Source organism: Pelophylax lessonae (genome assembly GCF_965119305.1).
Source record: "Pelophylax lessonae genome assembly, chromosome: 3".
In the NCBI taxonomy this organism is placed as follows: domain Eukaryota; kingdom Metazoa; phylum Chordata; class Amphibia; order Anura; family Ranidae; genus Pelophylax; species Pelophylax lessonae.
In genome coordinates, this window is record NC_138770.1 from 399,268,007 (window position 1) to 399,294,509 (window position 26,503).

Sequence of the window (26,503 nt, forward strand, 5' to 3'; positions counted from 1 at the left end):
CGTCATAATTCTATTGATAGTTCAGACATCGCCTTTTAGTAATAAATTAAAAATAGTCAAATTTTATACCAAAACGCACAACATATTAAATGGAGGCACTGCTGAGATATCATTGATTTCTTACATATGCCAATCATAATTTTGATCATGGTGACATAATTAATAACTTTGCAAAAAAAAAAAAAAAAAAAAAAAGAGAATTTTTTTTTTAATAATTTTTTTTTTAATTATTTAATTGTGAATATTAATAGTAATGCCCTAAAATGTCTACATAAGGTAAGGTTCACGCTGCCAACTCTGGCTAGATGTTAATCCCACAGCCCCAGTAGATTCGGCACAGATCTAGAATATGTAGAGACACCTCTCTGAGTCTAAAATGGTGGTGTATGTATAGGCTAGTTGGAGTCATACCAAAATCCTCAGAAAAAGTCAGGCCAAAAATGGGCACCAGACGTGGGTAGGGGAAAACCTGATGTATGAACTCACCGAAAGCTTCTCTAACCCCAAAGACGTCAGGAAGCGTGATCACATACTTTTAGAATCATGGCCAATCTTACTGTATCTCTGTGAGGAACTGCACCATAAGGCTCAGCAAAAAGGAATTTAGTAAAGTTCTAATCTCCACTCCAAATAATAAGAAGTGAGATAAGGAACCTCCTTGAGCAGGTGAAAGTGACCTCTATTGGGACACATAGGTTAAGAGAATGTAGCGTGAAACTGTAGGAAAAAGTAGAACTGTGGCAGAAGTTTTATTCAGAAAGCTGTAATATAAGCAACCATTTGAAAGAACAATGTAAACGATTAATGCAATAAGTAGGAAGTTTTGAGCAAGGAAAATTTTTTTTTTATTAGTGGAAGTTGCAGAGTAATCAGTAGTTGAAAATTAAGTTGCCGAGTAACCAGCAGTGGAAAATTTATAAATAAATAAATAAAAATAAAAATGTAACAGTTCCAGTAAGGACAGGAATTCATAAATAAATAAATAGGAAAGTTCAAAAAGGTTATGGTGGCCATACAAAAGGGTACTGCTTATCAGTCCTGCATTATAAATAAAATGAAGTAATTAATTAGACCCAGATATGACTCCCAGTCTGATGGTTAAGACCCAGACAAGGGGGGGGAGAGTTAGGCAAAGAGTCCACGTCCTACCCCAGCCATATTCCTAAGATAGGAGGGCAGAAATTGGGCAGCCATACATAACTAGGTATGAGTCATATCGGGTCACCGCAAAAAGACTAGCACCCCTAAAAAGATACCATACACCTCTAGAATTTAAAAAGTTTGTTTTAAAAAGAGTACTGTCCCGATTTTTATTAAGACAGGGTCCTTAGATATTACTAATCATTTTGAGGCCTATGAAAACAGCCTTTCTGTGTTGTGCCTCAAGGATGTAATTTAAAAGTCGGCCCACACATAAAAAAAAAAAAATCCTTAACGCTGCTAGAGCTGCTATATATAATTTAAAAGGTACACAGCACCAAAGCCCACTGAATTTTTGCTGTACTGTACTCAAAAGTGCCTAACACCCTTCAATGGAGGAGCCTGAGTACAACTATCCAGAATTTAAAACCCTGTGCTTTGAGGCATCGGCCAGGTACATAAAAATAAGTTTGGCCAGGGACTACAAGTTGGGATGTTCACTGGAATGGTTGGCAAAAGAGAGCGACAATTTGCACTCCATCCAACAGACCAGTGAACCTAAGAAAGGCGTGAGCCTGTCACCAAAATTGTGGCAGAAACACACCTTTCTCCTCAACCTTAACACTAAAAAAAAAATAATAATAATAAATAAATAAATAAAAAGGAGCAAGATTTTATACCGGATACCTCAAGGAGGACACCGGACACCCCACAAATAAGGAGGGGGGAGGCCATTTTAGGATTTCTTTCCAAGGGGACAGAGCCCAAGGTTCAAAGAATCTCCAGGGAGCATCCCCAAAGAGCCCAATTCACCCTTGAGGATGGAAATCCTCGCTATGCCAAATATCCTCAACAAAAGGGGGGACCCCACAAATAAATAGGGATTTGCCCTATCTTAGGGCTCCTCAAAACCCTCGGGAAGATGAAGAGACATTGAGGCCCAGACCCCTGCCAGAACCGAGCAAATGGTTCTGAGGGGGATCTGTCCCATCTGTCTGTACCCGAGAGACAAAGGCACCGCAGGAAGCGGAGCCAAATAAAAAAAAAAAAAGCCAATAATTCTATTTCTGAAAAGATTTTTCAGCAGAGTAGATGCCAAGGTGGATCGGATGATCACTTGGTTCACTCAGGGCACTGTAGCCCGAACTAAAATAATTCCTCTTTAGGAACAAATCTTGTGGCCAGCCAAAGGCCACAAAATCCTTAAATGCCCAAATAGCAAGGGATCAGAGGGACACACTGAATGGATGCATAGGAGACAGAGGTTCTAACACCATTTTATCCCCAGGTCACAGTATTGAGGATCCTGAAAATCCCTGCCAGGGGGATCTTGGTTGTTAGATAATAACTACTCTCCTATTTTTCAGTGGTCACTTCATCCCTCTGACTCAAACAGGTCGCTCAAAGCGGGCACATTTCGAAAAATCGCCAATGGCGGTGATACAAGGAGGATCAAACCCTAATGACGTAATGAAGTCAAGAGATTAAAGGTGGTATTACGGTAACCAAGAAAAATCCTCAATGTCAGGTAGTTTTGTTGCCTACCATGAATTGCATTGATGCCCCAAAGGGGGGATATTATATTTTTTTTCCTCCCAAGTAGAAGGTAAATTCTAACAAAATAGTATATCACTGTTCAATTGTTCAATGAGTGGTATCCATGGTGATGAATACGTCCCCATGTTAATGGGCCCCAGAAGTCAGTCTCCCCTGGGAAAGGTTGCATATATAGTCTCACCATCCATGGTGGTCAGATAAAAGGCTGATCACACGATGGAATAAAAGGAGGACTCTGAGGAAGCTCAGGATACCAACCTCACATTGAAATACCAACTAAAAGTTATGGCTGAAAACTGTATGTATCATTTTCTCATGGAATCCATTTCCCTTTATAGGACTAAGAGACCCAGGAAGTAAGCAGGAAACCGAGAGTCTGATGTATCTGAGACACCCAAAGGGGGGTACAGTGTGAAGGACCCCGGGATACCCCTGATGGCCAGTCTACCAAGACAAACCCGTCAAGACAGCCAAAGGCAAAAGTGCCCGGAGAAATCCACATTCCACTGGCCAACAGATGATAACCCTTGGATCCACACCTCACTCGGAGTCACCATGCTTGTTTACTGAAGTCACTACACCTACTTGCAGGTGTCTACACCCCATTCAACTATTCCATACCTATCTACAAAGCTGTCAAAGTCCGATTTAAGCCCTATTTCTTCAAAAGTTCTGCCTTGGAAAAATGTTTCAAACGGCTACGGCAATTTTCACAATTTTTCCAAGAGGGGGGATTTGTTAAACTTTCAGTGCGAAATAGAAATACATTTTTATTATTACAGGTCAAGAATTGTGAACTTTGAGGCCTCCATTGACCTTGCTACATATTGAGTCAAAACTCTTTCAGTTTGAAACACACATTGCGTCCATTGTTTGACATGGTTTTGTTTGCCTGAACTTTGAGATGAGAAGCTGTGTCATCTGCCCCAAAAGGAAAATGTGTTTGACAAACTTTTAAATACAATACTCAGAAAGACAGATAAATAAATCGCTTATCACAGGTGGATCGGCCTTTGGGGGAAAAGGTTTACATAAGACATCCTTCCCCTGGTCTTGAAACACGAAAAACCAGAGAGGTCGTAAAACTTTATGTTCAGGCCATGACTCACACAATGGGCGAAACTCAATTTCAGGATAACACCTATGTTCAACCATACACAATGCAAGTAAACTATTGTTTCCACCCTGAGAAGACAAACAAAACTGTCTGGACAAAGACGAGAATCTGTCATTTATTTACCTAAACACAAACAGGGGGATAAAGTTGTTGAAATCTACACGGAGTCACATAAACATTGTCACTTAGATTGATGAGAACTGCAAATCTCAAAATGAATTTCAGAAAATCATAAATTGATATCTCTGCCCCATCATATACAAAAGGTGTTTTGGAACTATGATGTTATGACAACCTCCTACTGAGAAGTACATTATATTCTATCATATAGTAGTGTCAAATGGTCAGAAATTTCACCCATATTTTATCATCCAGTCCAAATCATAAATGTACTGTTGTTAACATAGTAATCCCTTAAATGGATAATACTCTAATTGGAAACAAACCATGTATAGAAAAAGTTACATATACAAGCTGTTGTGTATCAATATATATAACTGTATATGTATCTATACAATTCTTACTGCTACTAATTGAAGTCTTGGGTTAAAAAGTAAAGTCCAATATATATATTACATAAGATATATTAAATATTAGAATAGTGTTACCAAGATTAATCTTTATTCAGATACCTGGTGGATTAAATGGACGTCATAGATGAGAGCATGATTACATTTTATGTTTCTTTTATAATAGTCTTAAATGGAGAAATTTTAATTAATTTTAATATACTGGTTAACCAAGAGGTGTCACCCTATGACATCACCAGTTAATGAATAAGATGTTCCAACCAATAGGAATAATGTTCCTCCCACTGGGTTTGGCTTATGATAATTTTTACTGCCCTTTTGTTCAACACAAAATAAAAAGAAACCAGAGATGTAATAAGGGAACACAACACAACACAACACACATCATATCTTGCCCAATATACATCACACTTACAACATACACACTACTAACAGCCATGCACAGACTCATCTACACAGACGACTCCATTTCAATCTGCCATGTATCTGAACCTTTGAGGGACGCCAAAAGAAGCTCCTCCCTAATTGGCCACCATCTTGGAAAAGCAGCCATCTTAAGGAACCTGGTAACTACTATTCTAAGCTAAGCGGCCATTTTAAATATGGTAATTATGCCTTGCTGTTATTTGATTATTATTCAATATTGTTTATGTACTTCCGTAAATGTTTTACATTTCGTATTTAAAGGGTAACGAAAGTACAATCCCAGCCGTATAAACCATATGTAGATTTTTCTCTAAAGAGATGATTTTTGTTTTTATAACATTTTTAATATCAGATTAAGCGCATTATTTGCGATTTTACGTCTTCCATTTTGCATGGCTTATTCTCACTTCATCTGCAGTGGAATGACTTTCGGCCATGTGATTCGCAGACTATTGTGGTCTGATTATATAGAATATTAATTTATGGTTCATACTACACCTGGGAAATACATAATCTTGCTTTATTTTACTTTCATCGTTTAGCTAAATATCACATCGCATTTATCGTTTTAAGTTGGTATTTTATGTAAGGTTATCTCTTTGTGTCACTCAAGTATGATCATTTATGGTGAAAATATGTCTTGCGAATAAATATTCTTATATATTCCCTACTGTAGACTGTTTCACTAAGATTGGTATATGCTTTTAAAAAGAAATTAACTGATATAAAAAAAAGAACTTGGGAAAATTGCGTGGTATACTATGAGTGTCTGAACAAAATTAATTGAGTTTTTTTCTTAGATATTAAAGTATTTGCCGTAATCGGCTGGAGGCACTGCGTCATAATTCTATTGATAGTTCAGACATCGCCTTTTAGTAATAAATTAAAAATAGTCAAATTTTATACCAAAACGCACAACAGTTTGAAAATACTTGTTGATTTAGCCAGAAACTCAGGGCCCTCCTTTGTACATAACCTTGTTTCAGCTCAAATTTAGCCTTCCTAGTTCTGATCTTGAGACTATAGAATAATTATGCTCTTTGTTGTGGTGGTGAGGAGAGTGGAGGGATTCAGTAGTTTAACAAAGGCAGCTGGGCAGGACTGACAATTTCTTGTGATTTCAGTCCAAAAGTGCTGTATGTCAGTCCACAACAGTAAATTAAGAGCAAGTGCATTTCTGGCTGATGAACAGGTAGTTTTTTTTGTACGTGATGGGTTTTTAAAGAGAAAAACAAAAGCAAACGTGCATGAATTGTAGAAATGTACTGCTAAGGTTTTTTTTTAAATACATTTTTCCCAAATATATAAATCTATAAAATAGTTTTAGAAGCCCATAATAGGAATAGTAGCCCATACTTGTGGATCCTGCCAGAAATCGTGTGATTATTTACTGTGTTCACTGCCTTTGGTGACTTATTACTTAACATTGTTCCCAGCTCTGTGTGGACTACAGAACACCTCTGCTATAATATATGAAGATGCAGGGAGGCAAAGGTGTTCCAAAAGATCTAACACGTTTCCTGTCCTAGGGTGACAACACTGCTCCTCTACAGACAAATTACAGCGAGTGAGTGTTGTCAACCTAGAATAGGGAGTTTTAGTAGCATCAGGAAAACAAAGGAAAAAATTCTAAAAAGATACATAAAAGCAGCTAGGCTCTGGAAGGCAACCATACCCTCTTCTGGGTAGGTCACCCTTCTTACCAAGATTCTGTGCTATACAAACTCCACTATTTCTCTCACTGTGTTAACCATTATACAGCTTTGCTTTAAAGGATAAATCTTTAAAAATGTGATTTTTTGGTTACAAGCTAGAAGGGTTGGCAAAGTCACCTGCTGCCTTTTTATGTCTCCAAAACAATAAGTCGATTATTGTTCCCACTCATTTTGGATTCTTGCTCTATTTATAACAGGAGTTACCACCCTTTCTTTATTCTACATACCATAAAAATATTGGCACCCCTTGTAATGCGTGAAGAAACTGCACAGATATGGCAACTGAAGGATAAAGATCTCATAACTGAAGTCCACAACATATGTAAGAAACCTTACTGGAAATTTCCAAGTTATCCTTTCCTCTTATTCAGACATGGAAATAAATGTTAAATGGGTGTGCACTGCTATGTCAAAATACCAGGCTGCAGTGCAAGAAAAAAAAAAAAACAGATGTCTCTTCATTTTGTCATTCTCATAAAAACTGCTCATCTATTACCAGTTTAAACTCCTTCACATACACAGGAAGGAAGTTCTATAACAGAAACTCCCACAGAAAAGCTGACAATTATTTCAAGTATGAACTTCTAAGAACTGACTGCTGGTGTCATGGACATTCACAGAAGCAGATATGTACCTATGACAGTCCTAACTCTAATGGTCAGCCCTTCTCAACAGGTTGATCTCTGGATAAGGGCTGAGCTGTCAAACAACCCATAGCTGTTTTGTGTATGTTAATGGAAATTAATTAAAGTGGGCCATACATTGATCGAAATTTGGCCAATTCAGCAGGGACCAGCAGAGATTTGGTCCATCTACGGGCTGCCTGATTGTACCAAAGTCGATCTATTGACTTGGATACAACCAGCCTGTTGGAATTTTTACATGCAACTACTTCAGACGGCTATAGGCTCCCCACGCCCCCCTAATGGCAGAAAACAGCAGTGCAGAAGGCATTACCCCTTATTAACACTGACTGTGTTGAAGGGGGAATAATCTATGGGTTAAGTGAAAAGAGATTAACACTTGCCTGATGAACCTTTGTTAATTCTCTCAATTTACCTGAACACAATAAACAGTAATTAATCTTATGTCTATGTTCATTTAGACAATTCCTTCTACTCAGTTAACTTACAACTACAAAAGCTGTACATTATGCAAGATACAGAGTGCAACATCTCAAAGCATACAATACCTCGTGTAAGGCCTTTGCATCTTGAAGATTGTGAGAACCGACTTTAAAACCATAGGAGTTATTCAGAGAAGGCCCTTCAATCTGAGACGTTTCCTTCTTCACGTTACCCAAAGCTGCAAATTGATTCTATGCACAATAAACAAGAGACATATCCTTAAATTACAGGAAATTAGACATGTCACAGGAAACCATTCATGATAGCTGCACAGCTCTGTAAGTGTTCATGCTCATTTTTCCAATCGTTTTTAAAAAACGAACGCTAAAACTTTGTGGGAATATAAATGTTTTCGAATATACCTCAAAAGGGACACTATTTGCTTAACATTTTAAGCATAATGAGAAGACCTTTAAAGATTTCCTTCAGTCACCTTGGCCAATTGTGAGTTCAGAATAATGGGAGTTTATATTCCTGCAGCTGTACCTATTTTTAGGTACCTACGTGCCTCTTAAAGAAATTCTGTCATTCTGCCTCTTGCCTCTCACGATTGCTACTAATGAAGCAAAGTGATGTGATTCACTGAAGTGCCACTAAGCAGAGTAACAAGGTAAAGTACTAACCCGTACAGGCCAGAAGTTACAAGTATCCCTAGCAGTGTGCTGAGAAAGTTGGCACCCCACTGTGTGCACTTCAGGATACTGCACTGCCCTAGTTTCCGAGTAGCCACAGTGTGTTTAAAGATCATGTTCAAGTCCACTGACAAAGTTTCATAAAAAGGAGGTACAGATAATGCATTATGTCCACCAAACAGCATGAAAACTGAAATTACGCCTACCTTCATCTGAGTGGTTAGTAGTACTCTCCGCAGTTTATCAGGGTTTGCTCCTCTTCTCTGACTCATTTTCTGGGAAAGCACTTCTGAAATGAAAAGGATAATATTAGAGAAGGTAGCAGGATACATTGTAAATTATGTAAATTCTTAGCAACATATATTTTAGAGTCCTTCAGTTATTTCCATACAACTTGTGCCTATACACAAATGTGTCGAGCTTGCGGAGTATTTCTCACTGGTGCCAGGGAAAGAAAGGCTGTACATAGACAATATATTCTACTGTAAAACTTAACTTTAAGATCTGTTTTGTAGTTTGTATATTCTGCCTCTGTGGAGTTAATGTTGACATTGATCCGTAAGGAATCATGCTGGGAAATCATCTGACAGTTCAAAGAAATGCAAGATTGTAATACAGCTTCTGGGATTGCCTCCAGTAATGTACCCAAGGTCTTAGCGTAGCTTTCACCAAGTATTTTGAGCACAGGGTGACATTTCGCCATGCAGTCAAGTGACACTATCTTAATTCCCTTTGCTCTTCCACCGGCTGCTATATAATAGTTTATGTAGGGGGTTGAGGGGAGGGGCATAGGCACTTGGCCAGCAAAGACTGTAATTAGACACTCCCAGAAGAGACGGGCTATAACGTATAAGAAGGGAGGAGACTTTCCCTAGTCACAATTTCTAGCAAACTCAAAGTCACATTGCAAGTCAAACTTGATTTTTATGTGCTGCTACCTGCAGTTAAAAAAAAAAAAAAGAAAAACCCACACAAAAAAGTTTTGACTTGTTATCATAACAAGTTATGATAGGTTGTAAAATTAAAAAAACAATTCATAACGTATGCATCGACCTATAAAGGCTATAACTACTTCTAAATGAAATTGCTATTGTGAAGCTACAGCTTTCATTCAAAGATGAACCTCACTTTTTTTTTCCACTCTTCCCATCCGCTTAGGGGAGAATAGCAGCTTGAACCCCCCCAGCAGCAACCTCCTGGGACATGTCAGACCTCCCAGAAGGCTGTGGGGCAAGTCTGACAGTGCCAAGTGATCCAACGCATGCACAGTGGGGAGCCAGTTTCCACATCTAAGATGGCAGCACCAGGGACCATGTAAACAGCAGAATCAGCTCCGGTGAAGACAGCACTGGACTCATGGGCTGGTAAGTGATTACACTCTCCCCCCCTTTTCTGCTTCCATTCGCTGCCTTCTTTTTCTCACTCCCTTCCTCAATGCCTCCTTCTCTGCCACTTCCCTCTCCAGGATGGGACAGCAATTTGCTTAAGTATCTCCCTTTTACTAACAAATGAACTTGTAAGCTGCATAATATCCATACCATTTTGTCTCCTTAAGAGGGTATCTTCTGACCGGTCTAGATGAGCGGGCATTCATCATTCATCTGGGGGGTGCTCTCCCTAGGTTAGCAAAGTTAACTCTATTCCTCCCTGTGCAGAGTGGGAGTTTGGCATTGCCGGATTATAAGACATTCTATTGGGCGGCCCTTCTAGTCACTGTCCACCAGTGGTTTATGCACTCGTGTGCTAATGCTGCGGTGTGCCTGGAGGCTGCTACTCTGGGTTTGCTTCACAAACTGGGGAATCTGGTCTATAGAGGCCCGCAAGCATACTTGATTCCCTGCACCCCACTAGAGTGACACTTCAGAGTCTGGGCTGTGGCTAGGCGAAGATTTTTTCAGCCCCATGGGTGGTCTCCATTCAGTCCACTATGGGGTAATTCCAACCCTCCGCACTTTGCACATTACCTGACCCTCAACTCTGGGCCAGATACGGAGTTCAAACTCCATGAGATGTGCTCTCATCGGGTGTTTTGCTCCCCTTTTCTGAACTCCAAATTTTAACTACCAGGATAGATTTTTTTTTCAGTTACCTCCAAATACACAATGCAGCCCGAGTCTTACTATGGATCTCATCAAAGAACTTCTTGCTCAAGAATCATTGTCTAACTTGTCCGCTTTTCACCTGGTCTTCCTTAGCTTGGACTCCCCCCTAAGATGGAACAGTTATGAGACTTGTGGTAGGCTGACCTACCTGACATGATAGGGAGGACTGTCTTTCTTGGGAATAATATCAAACTGCTAATCTCCCCACAGGACAAACTGATTTAGATACAATTCCTGCATAGGGTTTTCTATACCCCCAGAGACTTCATAGCATATATTCTTAGGGGTCACAAGAGTGCACTCGATGTAGGGATGGTGTAGGCACGCATTTCCACCTGTTCTGGAGCTGTCCGGGGGTGGCTCAGTTCTGGGGAGAAGTGGTGGAACCTATTAATTTCCACATTCAGCTGACCCTCCTGGTCTCTCCTGAACTGGTGTTACTGGGAATTCAGGATAATGAACAGAGGCCTAGATGCACTGAATTGCTACGCTTATATTTGTTTTATTATGCTTAAAGTGAAATTATACTCAAGTGGAATGCCCGTTCCCCTCTCTTCGTAGGTTCTTGGGAAAAATCTTTTAACACTGCTCTTCCTATGTATAAGTGACCTATATAGGCAGGAACCCCTAGAAAGTTTGACAGGGTATGGCAGCAATGGACAGCTTAGGCGGGGAGGTCTTCCCCTTAAGCAATTTGGGTACCTGCTGCTGTGATGCCCTCTTTATGTGCTCTGGGATGTATCGAAGATTGGGCACCGCTATTCTCGCAAGTTTAATATGTGGTATAAGTACTTGTTTTCTGTTATGGAAACTTTGCCTCTATTACCATGGTCATTGGTCAGTGTGTAATGTACTACTTTGACTACTACCATTCTATTAACTTTGTACAATGCCTTTGTTTCAATATAGGAACATTCTGTTTTTAAAAAGAAATTCAGAATAGCACCGATCACTTGGTGCAAAGTGTCTGATATACGAATACAAAGCAAGCATTTCACATACTAATTTCTACTAACAGTAGTCTGATTTGCTTAGATCATTGTCACATAGTGAGAATGATTAACAATAATATATGGCGACATACCGGTGGCCACAGGAGTTAGTGGTATTACGTCAGGAGATGCCATCCTTCTTTCTGTCACTGGTGTACTGTGAAAACACGCATGTTTAGATTTGTGCTTCTTTTGTGTAAAGGGAGGAGGAGATGGGGTTGATAATGTTTGGACTTCACTCTTGACAGTTTTCAGACTCGTTTTACTATCTTCGGTCCCACATTCTTCAATTGGGGAGGATGAATTATAATTATCTGCACAGTCATCATCAGTTCTAGGAGACTGCTTATGATCAATATCCTGCCATGGTGTCAATAATGAAGAACTAGGCGAAATACATCCATCATTCACATTAGTCCTTTCCATGGATTCAATTTCACCTTCAGCAGTGACATTAATTCCTCCTTCTACATCCTCCCCATCAGAACCATGAAGAGAAGGTGGAGGGCTAGCTATACGAATCTTTAAATTGTCTTCATTAACAGGTTGATCTTCTAAACTAGCAGGTTGCGCCAATAAAATATTAATTTCCTTTGGAGGCAAGCTGTTACAACCACTAGGTACTACAGTTATCTTCTTATTATTATGGTCATTTGTAACTTGATTTAATGGAGCCGTGTCTGATGTCTTCAAAGACTCGTAAAGCTCTTTGGCCTGAAACCACAACTGAACTTTCTGAGGAGGAGGAGCACTCTTACAAGGCATGATCACCAACTTTTTATCACCATCAGGATTTAACTTGTTAGTCTCTTGCTCAGTTACTTGTCTATTCAACTGAACAGGAGATATTGGCTTAGGGATTTGTGTCATTGCAGAGAAAGCAGTCTTCCACAGCTTTAGACCTTCCATTGAAAAGTCTCCTTCAAATTCGGGAAGATTGTGGGCTAATTTTGTCTCGACTGTTAACGTTTTTCCTCCCACCTCCCTATGTAGTAAAAGCAAGCAAAATGAAGAGGTTTGTTATAAATATTGTAAAATAAAACTGTAAAAAACATTAAAAAGTTTTGAATAAAAGACTCCAAAACTGTAGTACTGTAATATGGCCTTGACATATAGCTCAGCATATAAAAGTCTAGTGCTGCAATAGGGTCTCAACAGAATAAACTACTGTTCTATACAGTTGCCATGACATGACCAGGTTTTTGTTCATTGTAGAGTTTAATAATCATCAATGACAGACCTACACCTGCCCAAACTGATTGCAGTCCATTTGTAGGTCAGTATATCTTCTTTAATAGCAGCACTTAATATCCAAATTAATTCAGTGATTAATGTAACCTACATACCAATATTGGTGCTACCATAGTTTAGAATAGTAAAGACTTTAGAAGAAACTTTGGCCTTGCATACTACATTATTTTGAACATTTTTAGGTAAAATGGATTTTAGGCCGATATGTTATCAAGAAAATAATAGAAACACTACATTCTTATTCCAAGTGTATTACTAGTAATAATCAAAACTGATGTCCCAAATATTAGCAGCAGTGTTGTTCCAAGTTAGATATAATGCCTAATGTGTAAAGTTTAATATATAACCAACTGTTTTCACATAAATTGAGAAGATAGAAATGATGCTCCATCAAAAGTATTCCATATAGTTGAACTTTTAGAAAAAAAAAAAAGACACCTCTTCACCCATTAATGGAATCACCAGTTTGTCAAATTTAAGGATCAGCTAACAAAGTAAAATCAAGGAAAGAGAATATAAAACCAAAGCCCAATATCTCTATCACCCTGCGCTGATGGGAGGATGTGGATGTGCTAAACTATATAAATAAATACGGTATATTAGCAATATCTAGCAGCTGCCTTGATGCACACAAATTGATATATAGGATGTGAATAGCCTCAAAGTCAAAGACAAGGAAGTACCACATAAGCAGCGCTTAAAATAAATGCATACATATATAATATGTGCAAAAATACAACAATAAGGTGAGAAAGATGTACTAGAGGTGTACACAACAGTCCATCTGACAGATCCAAAGGGATGACCAGTCACCACGAAGTGAAATAAATATGGATGACAAACTTCCACCACACCGCGTGACCCCTTAGGCAGTCAACACTCACCAAATGCCTGCAAACAATGAGCCTTCAAATAACAACAAGAACCCAGGATCGCTCCACCGGATGCTAGACACTAACAGGTGTCCGGAGGAATCTCACTCGAGAATGGCTCAATGATGGCTGGAATACTCGAAGCGGCATCACATGTGTGCATAAAGGGAAAAAAGCTCATAGGGCAGTAGTCCTAAAAACTCTTTATTGTTAAAACAAGCCCATCCCCCTCACATCAAACTCACATGTTCAGTACAGAGACTAGGCATATAAACGAGTGGAGATGACCAGATGTATTGCGGCCAAAATCTCACCAATGCCGTACCGTCCCCGGCAGTGAATCCTGGATCGGGTCCCAGCCGCTGCTCCCGGAGACACTTGGGCTCCCTCGTTCGCCTAACTCCGCTCTGCTCCGCTACAATGTCCAATGGACTATTCAAAAAACTTTGTTGCTCTCGTCAGCCTTCGGGAACTTCCGCCTCGCTGACAGCACGTAGTGGTTGGGGTGATAGCGTGCTCACGCCCTGACGCGTTTCGTCATTGGCTGACTTCAACTGAGGGCGTGAGCATGCAAATCACCCCCGCTATTTATTTCCCTCCTCGTCGCAGCACTTAACCCTTAATAGGTCCTCAATCATCCAAACATGACGATCACCAACCGGGCCAGTGAGAAGGTTCCTAGGAGTTCATTGATAAACAGATCGAATTGGAATATAATCTATTCACAATATGATCGGTGCAAACCTCCCTCATGCCAACATAAACTGCCACATGAGGGGCGGAATGCTGGCATACACCCCAACATGGTCACATGAATCATGATATAGGAGGAAGATCTCCTGATAGCCGCAAACCATCCGTCATCTCCTCTCGTTTTCAGAAAAAAAGGACACTAGTCCGCAATCATAGACCATATTAGATATTAATTCACAAAGTGAACGTTATTCCATACGCCCGCCTACAGGGCATACGGCTGTATTTACAAAGTGCCTCTAACAGATGCAGATCTCAACAAACCCATATGTATAGAGATCACAAAAATATGAATAAATACACAATGTACTGAATAAGTAGGTAGGATTGGGTACATTAAATACAATCAACCTTAAAATTAATTAGTTAAAATTTTGGAAAGTTCATATTATATTCAATACAATAAAACATCCGAGAGGCCAGAGAGCCTCATATAAATTAATAAGAACAAGTAAAAATTTATATATAAAACACAGGAATCAGGAGTACCAGGAAAAGGAATCTTAGTAGCAGTATACCAAATCGCAGAGAATAAATTAATAATTACTAATAAAACAATTCACGTCTAATTTTACATTAAGACCTTTGGGATACAAACAATCGGTGAGGTATATCCAATAAGTTTCCCTCTTGGACAATTCCCTCACCATGTTAGAACCTCGCCAAGTGGCATCGATTTTGTCTATACCCCAAAACTTCAACCCCGACGGATCCCTATTGTGTTTCTGTCTGAAATGCAGGGAAACGCTGTGGTCCTTGAACCCTTTTTTGATGTTAGCAATATGCTCAGATACTCGCTTTGCAAGAGTCCTCTTAGTCCGTCCAATATACAACTTCCCACAAGGGCATTCTAGACCATATACCACGTTAGTGGACTGGCATGTAATCAGTTTTTTGATTTCAAACGTTCTGCCACTCCCGCTGGAAGTGAAGGAAGTTTTGCCTCTTTGCCTGTCAATGACCTGTCTACAAGAAATACACCTACGGCATGAAAAGAAGCCATTTCTGTCCCAAAACATGGTGGGCTTTTTTGGCGGATCTAAGACCTTTTTAACAACACGGTCACCATAGGATGGACATTTTCTATAGATAAAAGAGGGTTTGGCAGGTATTACCCCCCCTAAAACTTTATCCATTGTCAAAACTCTCCAATGTTTGTGAAAAATTTCCTCAACCTCCCAAAATTGTTCATGATAGTCTGTTATGAAACCCCATTCATGATTCGTATTTCTGGAGGTGGTCTGTTTTTGTAAACACATGGTTTGTGACAACATACTGGTTTCTTGTATGGTTTTTTCCAGCCTCAAACCATCATAGCCCTTCTCAAGAAAGCGGTCCTTGATGATTTTTGACTGGCTTTGGAAATCTGAATCATTGGTACAGTTCCTGCGTATCCTCAGGAACTGCCCCTTGGGAATATTCCTAAGCCATAGGGGATGGTGGCCACTGAACATTGGGATATAGCCATTTCTATCTGTGGGTTTGAAATAGGCTTTAGTAGTCAACTGCCCATGTTGGATCATAACCTCTACGTCAAGGTAGTGCACACTTTCTGTGCTCCAGCAGTACTCTAGTTTGATATTATTAGAGTTGGTATTCAGATGATCCGCAAACGATCTGAAGGATGCCTCAGATCCAGCCCATATAAAGAACAGATCATCTATGTACCGACAGGATTAACACCAGTTCTTTTCTACGGCCTGAATAGATGTGCCTGTCCTCCCACTCGCTCATGAAGAGGTTCGCTAGGCTGGGAGCATATTTAGCCCCCATAGCTACGCCTCTTTTTTGTATGTAGAATTTGCTCCCATACCAAAAGTAGTTATGGGAGAGGCAGTAGCATAGAACCCGGCCTAGGAACCTCTTCTTAGCACCTGGGATATCATCTCTTTGGGCAAGAGCCCAATTTAGGGCCAACTGGGCATCATCATGCTGTATAATAGTATACAGTGACGATACGTCAGCTGTAACCAAATAGGCATCCTCTGTACCCAGATTGTTGATCTCTTTGAGTGCCAGGAGAAAATCTTTCGTATCTTTCAAATATGATTTAGTTTGAGTGACACTGTCCTGGAGGAAGGTATTCAAGTATTCTCCCACTCTCGATGTGACAGAATTAATGCTATTTACAATCGGACGAGCTGGTGGATTTACCTGGTCCTTATGGACTTTTGGCAGGGTGTATATAGTAGGTATACGATTGAAGCTGGGCTTCAAGTACCTTTTTTCTTTTTTCGATAATATACGATTGTAGTATCCAAAATCCACCAGATCGTCCAATTCCCTACGGAACCTTTTGGTGGGATCCCCATCCAAAAGTTCGTAGGTAGCCTCATCCGCTAACATTGAAGCAAGTTGCTGATCATAGAAGAACTTGTCTAAAATGACTACCCCTCCACCCTTGTCAGCAGGAAGAATCACAACATCCTTCCTTTTTTCCAAAGCGGTCAGGCCATCCTGTACGTGTCTCGGATTGATACCCTTCCTAGGGTTAACTGATTCCAAATCCTTAATGACAAGTTGTTTAAAAACTTCAACACACTGATTAGCGGGTTGCGGAGGATTAAGTAAAGACTTATTTCTCAATCCACTTTCTTTCCCAACTATCTCTGAAGGTTTATTGTGTGTGTTACGATTTCTCCCCTGATTGGTATTCAGAAAATATCTTTTCAGATTAATTTTCCGAATATATTTGTGTATATCCATGTACACGTTGAATTTATTAACTGGCTTTATTGCCGCACATTTGAGACCAGCGTTGAGAATGTTAATCTCTTTACTATTAAGGGACACGCCGGCCAAATTATAGATCCCTTCTAATCGGCCTCCCTCCTCCTTTTTTTGGAGTCGTTTCCCCCCTCGACATCCTCTTGGCGGTGGTCTATTTGTGGCCTTTGTCCTTGAGTGGTACGGTTCCACTGAGGATCTTGGTTCCAATTGTTCATATGATTGTAGGGGAGATCCGAGGGTCTGCCCCTCCAAGGTCTCCCTCCTCCCCGAGCACCTCTCCCTCTGGGGCCCCTCCATAAAAAAGGACGCGGCGGTGTAGGTGTCCAGCACTGAGAATCAAGGGGCTCAAATCTATTAGATGTGGATACTCTCGGGGAGTCATAAGGTTGGTAACCATTTCTGCCTCCATCCGTTTTTTTATTTTTATTATTAAACCTCTTATTTGGATGCTGATAAACCTGGGGTTGGACAGGTACAGCTAACTGTTGGTTTGAAGGACCCTCAACTCCCTGTTGGGGACGAGCGGTACCTGCTCCTTTTTTATTTTTCCCTTTCTTAGGTTTATTGTTCCTAAAGGGAGTACTGGGATATAAACCCGTTGGTTGTGTATTTTGTGCCTCCTCAACATTGGTATGTATAGGTTGAGTGGCTTCACTAGCTGATCCAGAAACCCGCCATAAATACACATGGTTATTCTGAAAGTCCCTAGTATCCCTGTGGAATTTTTTGACTTTCTTTTTAGATACTCTCAAAAGAAAAAAGAAAAATAAAAAAGGAGCAGGTACCGCTCGTCCCCAACAGGGAGTTGAGGGTCCTTCAAACCAACAGTTAGCTGTACCTGTCCAACCCCAGGTTTATCAGCATCCAAATAAGAGGTTTAATAATAAAAATAAAAAAACGGATGGAGGCAGAAATGGTTACCAACCTTATGACTCCCCAAGAGTATCCACATCTAATAGATTTGAGCCCCTTGATTCTCAGTGCTGGACACCTACACCGCCGCGTCCTTTTTTATGGAGGGGCCCCAGAGGGAGAGGTGCTCGGAGAGGAGGGAGACCTTGGAGGGGCAGACACTCGGATCTCCCCTACAATCATATGAATAATTGGAACCAAGATCCTCAGTGGAACCATACCACTCAAGGACAAAGGCCACAAATAGACCACCGCCAAGAGGATGTCGAGGGGGGAAACTACTCCAAAAAAAGAAGGAGGCCGATTAGAAGGGATCTATAATTTGGCCGGCGTGTCCCTTAATAGTAAAGAGATTAACATTCTCAACGCTGGTCTCAAATGTGCGGCAAAAAAGCCAGTTAATAAATTCAACGTGTACATGGATATACACAAATATATTCGGAAAATTAATCTGAAAAGATATTTTCTGAATACCAATCAGGGGAGAAATCATAATACACACAATAAACCTTCAGAGATAGTTGGGAAAGAAAGTGGATTGAGAAATAAGTCTTTACTTAATCCTCCGCAACCCGCTAATCAGTGTGTTGAAGTTTTTAAACAACTTGTCATTAAGGATTTGGAATCAGTTAACCCTAGGAAGGGTATCAATCCGAGACACGTACAGGATTGCCTGACCGCTTTGGAAAAAAGGAAGGATGTTGTGATTCGCCCTGCTGACAAGGGTGGAGGGGTAGTCATTTTAGACAAGTCCTTCTATGATCAGCAACTTGCTTCAATGTTAGCGGATGAGGCTACCTACGAACTTTTGGATGGGGATCCCACCAAAAGGTTCCGTAGGGAATTGGACGATCTGGTGGATTTTGGATACTACAATCGTATATTATCGAAAAAAGAAAAAAAGGTACTTGAAGCCCAGCTTCAATCGTATACCTACTATATACACCCTGCCAAAAGTCCATAAGGACCAGGTAAATCCACCAGCTCGTCCGATTGTAAATAGCATTAATTCTGTCACATCGAGAGTGGGAGAATACTTGGATACCTTCCTCCAGGACAGTGTCACTCAAACTAAATCATATTTGAAAGATACGAAAGATTTTCTCCTGGCACTCAAAGAGATCAACAATCTGGGTACAGAGGATGTCTATTTGGTTACAGCTGACGTATCGTCACTGTATACTATTATACAGCATGATGATGCCCAGTTGGCCCTAAATTGGGCTCTTGCCCAAAGAGATGATATCCCAGGTGCTCAGAAGAGGTTCCTAGGCCGGGTTCTATGCTACTGCCTCTCCCATAACTACTTTTGGTATGGGAGCAAATTCTACATACAAAAAAGAGGCGTAGCTATGGGGGCTAAATATGCTCCCAGCCTAGCGAACCTCTTCATGAGCGAGTGGGAGGACAGGCACATCTATTCAGGCCGTAGAAAAGAACTGGTGTTATACCGTCGGTACATAGATGATCTGTTCTTTATATGGGCTGGATCTGAGGCATCCCTCAGATCGTTTGCGGATCATCTGAATACCAACTCTAATAATATCAAACTAGAGTACTGCTGGAGCACAGAAAGTGTGCACTACCTTGACGTAGAGGTTATGATCCAACATGGGCAGTTGACTACTAAAGCCTATTTCAAACCCACAGATAGAAATGGCTATCTCCCAATGTTCAGTGGCCACCATCCCCTATGGCTTAGGAATATTCCCAAGGGGCAGTTCCTGAGGATACGCAGGAACTGTACCAATGATTCAGATTTCCAAAGCCAGTCAAAAATCATCAAGGACCGCTTTCTTGAGAAGGGCTATGATGGTTTGAGGCTGGAAAAAACCATACAAGAAACCAGTATGTTGTCACAAACCATGTGTTTACAAAAACAGACCACCTCCAGAAATACGAATCATAAATGGGGTTTCATAACAGACTATCATGAACAATTTCGGGAGGTTGAGGAAATTTTTCACAAACATTGGAAAGTTTTGACAATGGATAAAGTTTTAGGGGGGGGGGGGGGTAATACCTGCCAAACCCTCTTATCTATAGAAAATGTCCATCCTATGGTGACCGTGTTGTTAAAAAGGTCTTAGATCCGCCAAAAAAGCCCACCATGTTTTGGGACAGAAATTACTTCTTTTCATGCCGTAGGTGTATTTCTTGTAGACAGGTCATTGACAGGCAAAGAGGCAAAACTTCCTTCACTTCCAGCGGGAATGGCAGAACGTTTGAAATCAAAAAACTGATTACATGCCAGTCCACTCACGTGGTATATGGTCTAGAATGCCCTTGTGGGAAGTTGTATATTGGACGGACTAAGAGGACTCTTGCAAAGAGAGTATCTGAGCATATTGCTAACATCAAAAAAGGGTTCAAGGACCACAGCGTTTCCCTGCATTTCAGACGGAAACACAATAGGGATCCGTCGGGGTTGAAGTTTTGGGGTATAGACAAAATCGATGCCACTTGGCAAGGTTCTAACATGGTGAGGGAATTGTCCAAGAGGGAAACTTATTGGATATACCTCACCGATTGTTTGTATCCCAAAGGTCTTAATGTAGAATTAGACGTGAATTGTTTTATTAGTATTATTTATAATTTATTAATTTAGTCTCTGCGATTTGGTATACTGCTACTAAGATTCCTTTTCCTGGTACTCCCGATTCCTGTGTTTTATATATAAATTTTTACTTGTTCTTATTAATTTATATGAGGCTCTCTGGCCTCTCGGATGTTTTATTGTATTGAATATAATATGAACTTTCCAAAATTTTAACTAATTAATTTTAAGGTTGATTGTATTTAATGTACCCAATCCTACCTACTTATTCAGTACATTGTGTATTTATTCATATTTTTGTGATCTCTATACATATGGGTTTGTTGAGATCTGCATCTGTTAGAGGCACTTTGTAAATACAGCCGTATGCCCTGTAGGCGGGCGTATGGAATAACGTTCACTTTGTGAATTAATATCTAATATGGTCTATGATTGCGGACTAGTGTCCTTTTTTTCTGAAAACGAGAGGAGATGACGGATGGTTTGCGGCTATCAGGAGATCTTCCTCCTATATCATGATTCATGTGACCATGTTGGGGTGTATGCCAGCATTCCGCCCCTCATGTGGCAGTTTATGTTGGCATGAGGGAGGTTTGCACCGATCATATTGTGAATAGATTATATTCCAATTCGATCTGTTTATCAATGAACTCCTAGGAACCTTCTCACTGGCCCGGTTGGTGATCGTCATGTTTGGATGATTGAGGACCTATTAAGGGTTAAGTGCTGCGACGAGGAGGGAAATAAATAGCGGGGGTGATTTGCATGCTCACGCCCTCAGTTGAAGTCAGCCAATGACGAAACGCGTCAGGGCGTGAGCACGCTATCACCCCAACCACTACGTGCTGTCAGCGAGGCGGAAGTTCCCGAACGCTGACGAGAGCAACAAAGTTTTTTGAATAGTCCGTTGGACATTGTAGCGGAGCAGAGCGGAGTTAGGCGAACGAGGGAGCCCGATTGTCTCCGGGAGCAGCGGCTGGGACCCGATCCAGGATTCACTGCCGGGGACAGTACGGCATTGGTGAGATTTTGGCCGCAATACATCTGGTCATCTCCACTCGTTTATATGCCTAGTCTCTGTACTGAACATGTGGGTTTGATGTGAGAGGGATGGGCTTGTTTTAACAATAGAGTTTTTAGGACTACCACCCTATGAGCTTTTTTCCCTTTATGCACACATGTGATGCCGCTTCGAGTATTCCAGCCATCATTGAGCCATTCTCGAGTGAGATTCCTCTGGACACCTGTTAGTGTCTAGCATCCGGTGGAGCGATCCTGGGTTCTTGTTATTTGAAGGCTCATTGTTTGCAGGCATTTGGTGAGTGTTGACTGCCTAAGGGGTCACGCGGTGTGGTGGAAGTTTGTCATCCATATTTATTTCACTTTGTGGTGACTGGTCATCCCTTTGGATCTGTCAGATGGACTGTTGTGTACACCTCTAGTACATCTTTCTCACCTTATTGTTGTATTTTTGCACATATTATATATGTATGCATTTATTTTAAGCGCTGCTTATGTGGTACTTCCTTGTCTTTGACTTTGAGGCTATTCACCTCCTATATATCAGCTAACAAACACAGACTGTGCAACCCGTGGAAACCCAGCTGACAAAAGTCTATGCTTGTGTACACCCTCATATTGGCTCACCATTGAGGCAGGACCATCTTGCCTATTAAAATGTGATGTAATAATGCAGCAATTTACTTTTAATTTAATACCTGTAGATACACGCTTACCTTGGCTTCTCTGGTGCATCAGAAGGATTGCTAAAAAATGGTTCTTGGTAAACTATTTCCATGAGATCATGGTCAAGAAGAGTTGCCATTATTTCTTCACGGCTAGGTGGTGACATCAAAGGTTTTAAAATATGAACTGGTCGTGGTGCGGCACTTCCATTCTTGGACTGAGAGGGAGAACAAATAGATCTTGGTGAACTATATGGAGTTGCAATCAGTCCATCACTGTGTCTTGAAATAAACAAGTCTAAGTCTCCATCAATAAAATCAGTTTCAGGAGAGGAAGCAAGTCCAGTAAAGGAGGAATTAGAGTTAGGTTGATTGTAGGTATCAGGCGTGGACTCTTTAATTCGAGTCACTGACTCTATAATTTGAGTATGCATTTCTGTATTAACCCATTCGGACCGAGGTGCAATGAATGAGGCCTCTTTCAGTAGTCCTGGTTTACCTATTTTAGGTTTGTTACTATCTAACGTTTCTGACTGCTGCGTAAATGCTGTTGAAGATGCACTGTGAAATTTCTGAGTAGGAAATCCATCCTTCCAATGGCTAAAGGGGTTACTTATTTTTATACCTACAGAAGATTTTTCAAACAAGTCTGGACTAAGAGAACTAGGTCTGATTAACACTTTCCTGTCCAATGATTGCACTATTTTCTCAGTTTCTTGGTTTTCATGTTTTAGACAGTCTTGATCTATAGCTTGGCTAGGTACAGGGTCACTCAGAAATTTTTGCGGCAAATGCTGGTCTGCAGAAATAAACTGACTGCCTGTATATGAACTGCAAAGCCCTACAGAGTTGATATCAAAGTAGGCATGCTCAGGAGATAAACTGTCCTCAAGAGAGTAGCAGCTTTCAAAATCCGGGTCAGAAAACATTCCTGGGCTGCCATCAGAGGTTGAGCTTTTTATTTGCTGGTCATTCTGATGTTTAACCAAGTCCATTTTTAAATTCTTCATTGCTTTCGGTTTTGTGCTTCGTGGGGTCCTTGCCTTTTTGTTAGGTGTTGCACACATAGATTTCATATTTACGCACTTTGGTTCTGTTTTATTAGACTGACTGGTTTTAGGGTTAATATGGGATCCTTCTGAGGTTACTTTCTGTTGCTTTTTGTGGAGTAATTCCTTTAAAACAGCAATTCCAGATTGTACATCCAAAATTCCTTGAGAAGAACCTGCCTTGGTAGAATTGTGTAGTGTTTTAGTTCCAGAGAAAATATTCGGTAAAAAATTCTGGCTCAGCTTCTGAGAAGTAAATTCTGTTCCATCAAACAGTTCTCCTTTTTCTTTCCAAGAAGGAATTTTTATGGGACTTTTTAAAGATGTCACCAAAGAACTTTTTGAAAATTGACTTTCTAAGGAACCTGAATCACTCTGTTTAGTTGAGTCTTGTACACCTATGAGCTGTTGCTGGCTATTCATTGTGCAAGGTAAAAGCTTTGACTGCAACTTCTCAAAAGGCATTGTGTCTGGAACATTTTGGGTGTCCCGCAGTTTCCCCACGGATGCTAAAAGCCTTTTCTGCACTTCCGTGGGATCTTCTTGAACAAAAGGAGAACAATTCAGAATGAATTGTGCACTCTGTATTACCTGAGATGTGCGACTAAACGATTTTGGAATTGCATTTTGAGCTGCATTTGATTCCTTTACTTGAAATACATTAGAGAATTGGGATCCCAACGTATTTATCTTAAATGGCTCTGTGTTTGCATTTGGCGGCAGAGGCACTGATATAGACTTGGACTCCTTTTGAACAGCAGAACTCTGAGGAAGTGTAGACAAAGATGAGCAACTGAGCAAGGGTTTGTTGTTAGGGGAGTCTTCCTGTGTGATGCAAGATGACAACTGTGTTGAATGGACATGTCCCATTGAAAATCCAGACAGAGAAATCTCTGATGGCTGGGAATAGTTTGATTTATCATCATCTTCATCTATAGGAGTTACTGGTTGCTCTTGAACTGGAGGCGCTAAAGCCAAAGTTTCAGTGTTTCCTCTTTTGTCTTTAATTTTTGTGTGTTTTCTTGGCGCCTTTTCACTTTTTTTTTGCCTAGGTTTCCCCATCTGTCTTTTTCCATCTTTGTCCACCTCATTCTGGTTGATTTTGTTTGCTTGTTTGGCTGCTTGAGGGCTTATTGCTAGTTTTTTTCTAGACTTGGTAGTTTGTGGCTTACGTGGTCTTTTTTTTGAAGAAACCTTTTCTCTCTTACCAATACTTAAGGGATATGTTTTAAAGAGAGGACTCTCTTCAACCTGACTTGCTATAATTTCCTCAGTTTTTGGATCTGAAGGTGACCAACAACGTGGAGGAGACATATTTATTGGGCTAGGACTTCGTTGCGTAAGAAAGCCAAGTTTTGACATGACATCCTTATATTCTGTATCACAATCCTTTGCTTCATCGATATATGATGGCATTGGGGGCGTAAGGAAAGTATGATACCTTTTTCTCCTCAGAGGTAGGGATTGCTTTAGAACTTTGCTCTCACTCTTTGGAACTTTCCCATTTTTCTTTTTGCCAGATTTTGGCTTAGTTTTCCTTTTACTGTTTTTCTTTGGTGTGACTGGATATATTGGGTATTTGGTTGCAGGAGAGTCTGGCACTTTTGGCCAGAAATCTTTTAAAGGTGCCATTGTACTATAGAATTTAATTTTCTCATCGGTTAGGGTTACTTCCTGTTCACTGGGATCTATTTTTTGTAATTTAACTTTCATATTTTTCCTACCTTTGAACCGGTTGATAATTATATATTTTATAATAACTGGTGGTAATTTAGAAACCTTTCTGCGCTTGCGTGATTTTTGAGACGTTACCACATATTCATTGGCTTCAGTGGGTTGAGGTAGATTAGCCTTTGAGCCGTTTGCTGCCATGTTTGAATCCCCATCTTCACTTTCAAAATTGACTTTCCGTTTTGTTCTTAAAGTGTATTTATTACCATAAAGTGCTAAAGATGGGTCTGAATCAGCATTCCCCTCCTCAAATTGACATTCATAGCTACTCTCTTCACATGTGTTCCCTTCAAGTGCACCGCCATCCATTATGACAGCCATGTCACAAGATGGTACCCTGTCAACATCAGGAGGGCTTTTGCTACAAGCATTACCTGGGGCATAACTGCTGTCTTTAACCAAGTCTATGTCACTTGCATTTGTAGTGCTCTGAGAATCTGAGCAGTCCATTTTTTCATTTTTAATTGTATGTTCTAGACCAATATCAATTTGTCTGTCATGTCCCATACATTCTTGGTGGTCCCCTTCTCTTTTTATATTTGGTGATTCTTTACTTACTGGAACTTTTGATTTTTTAGCAAGCTTAAGCCGTGAATGCTTTTTAGGCTGCTTAAGCACACAAGCCATTGGTGTAGCCTTCTGCGGTCGGTTCAAACAGTTAGATAGGACAACGCTGGGGAAAAACTTGTAATGCGTCGCCTGCTGGTTAATACTGGTAACTTCTGCTTTGTGTTCCTGAAATTCTTCATATCGGATCTTCATTTTATTAAGGCTTCCTTCATTAAAATCACTATCCACAGGGTGAACAGTGATTCTACTGCCATCAACGCATGGATTGCGGTCACCACAATTTTCATTTAAGGCTGCATGAATTACGTTGTTTGGGGCAATGTTACATTTGTCACTTGTGTCTGTAGTCCTTTTAGCTTTGCTGTTGCTTAACTCAGTAAAATTTCTTGAAGTTCTATCTAATGTTACATCTGTGTTGTGCCGGTTCGTGTGCAAGAAAGAGGCATCTTTATCTTTCCTAATGCTGGTGAATTTCCTGCACTGCAGATGTCTATTCATTGAGGAGATTCCATCCTCATAGACATTCTTGTCACTGGCTGAAATAGAGACGATTTCATTCATGTCTCCCTCTTTATGAAAAATGTCTGAATGAGCTGTATTGTTAAAAGGTGCTGGATATTTCAGACTGTAAGTGCTATCATTTGTTAATGAATGGACAGAAAGTTCAGCTCCCTTTTCCACAGGTGACTGGGTAAGCTCTTCTATTAAACCCTCTTTTTTCAGCACATGATTAGATGAAAGGGCACTTGTTTGCTGACACTGGAATGCAGTTTTGGCAGAAGACTGTGGTTCCAATGAAGCAGCATCTTTGTGAAAGATGGAGGGCTTAATTGACAACTTGCTCTTTGCAATGACAGAAGTGTGGGTTAGAGTACTTTCATTATTCAACGCGTTGTCTAAATTGAAATGAAAATAGAATTGTTAGATTAAAACACTATATACAGATTAAAAAAAACATGCAAATCAATATTCTCTATATTAACAGCAACATTAAAAATGTTATCCTGATAGTCTGAACTTTAGAGAAAAAAATATTATATAATTTTGGCATACCT

At 40.3% G+C, this 26,503-nt stretch overlaps 1 protein-coding gene across 2 annotated transcripts in view; it reads right to left on the reverse strand.

The window, feature by feature from the left end:
• The window catches only part of REV3L (REV3 like, DNA directed polymerase zeta catalytic subunit), a 422,230-nt gene that overhangs the window by 110,305 nt on the left and 285,422 nt on the right, over positions 1–26,503 (reverse strand). For both annotated transcript variants that reach the window (XM_082249080.1, XM_082249081.1), the window contains 4 exons: positions 22,150–26,344; positions 11,431–12,323; positions 8,451–8,533; positions 7,678–7,803 (listed from right to left, as the gene is read on the reverse strand). In XM_082249080.1, coding sequence (XP_082105206.1) covers positions 7,678–7,803; positions 8,451–8,533; positions 11,431–12,323; positions 22,150–26,344 — 5,297 coding nt within the window. The remainder of the gene's footprint in view (positions 1–7,677; positions 7,804–8,450; positions 8,534–11,430; positions 12,324–22,149; positions 26,345–26,503) is intronic.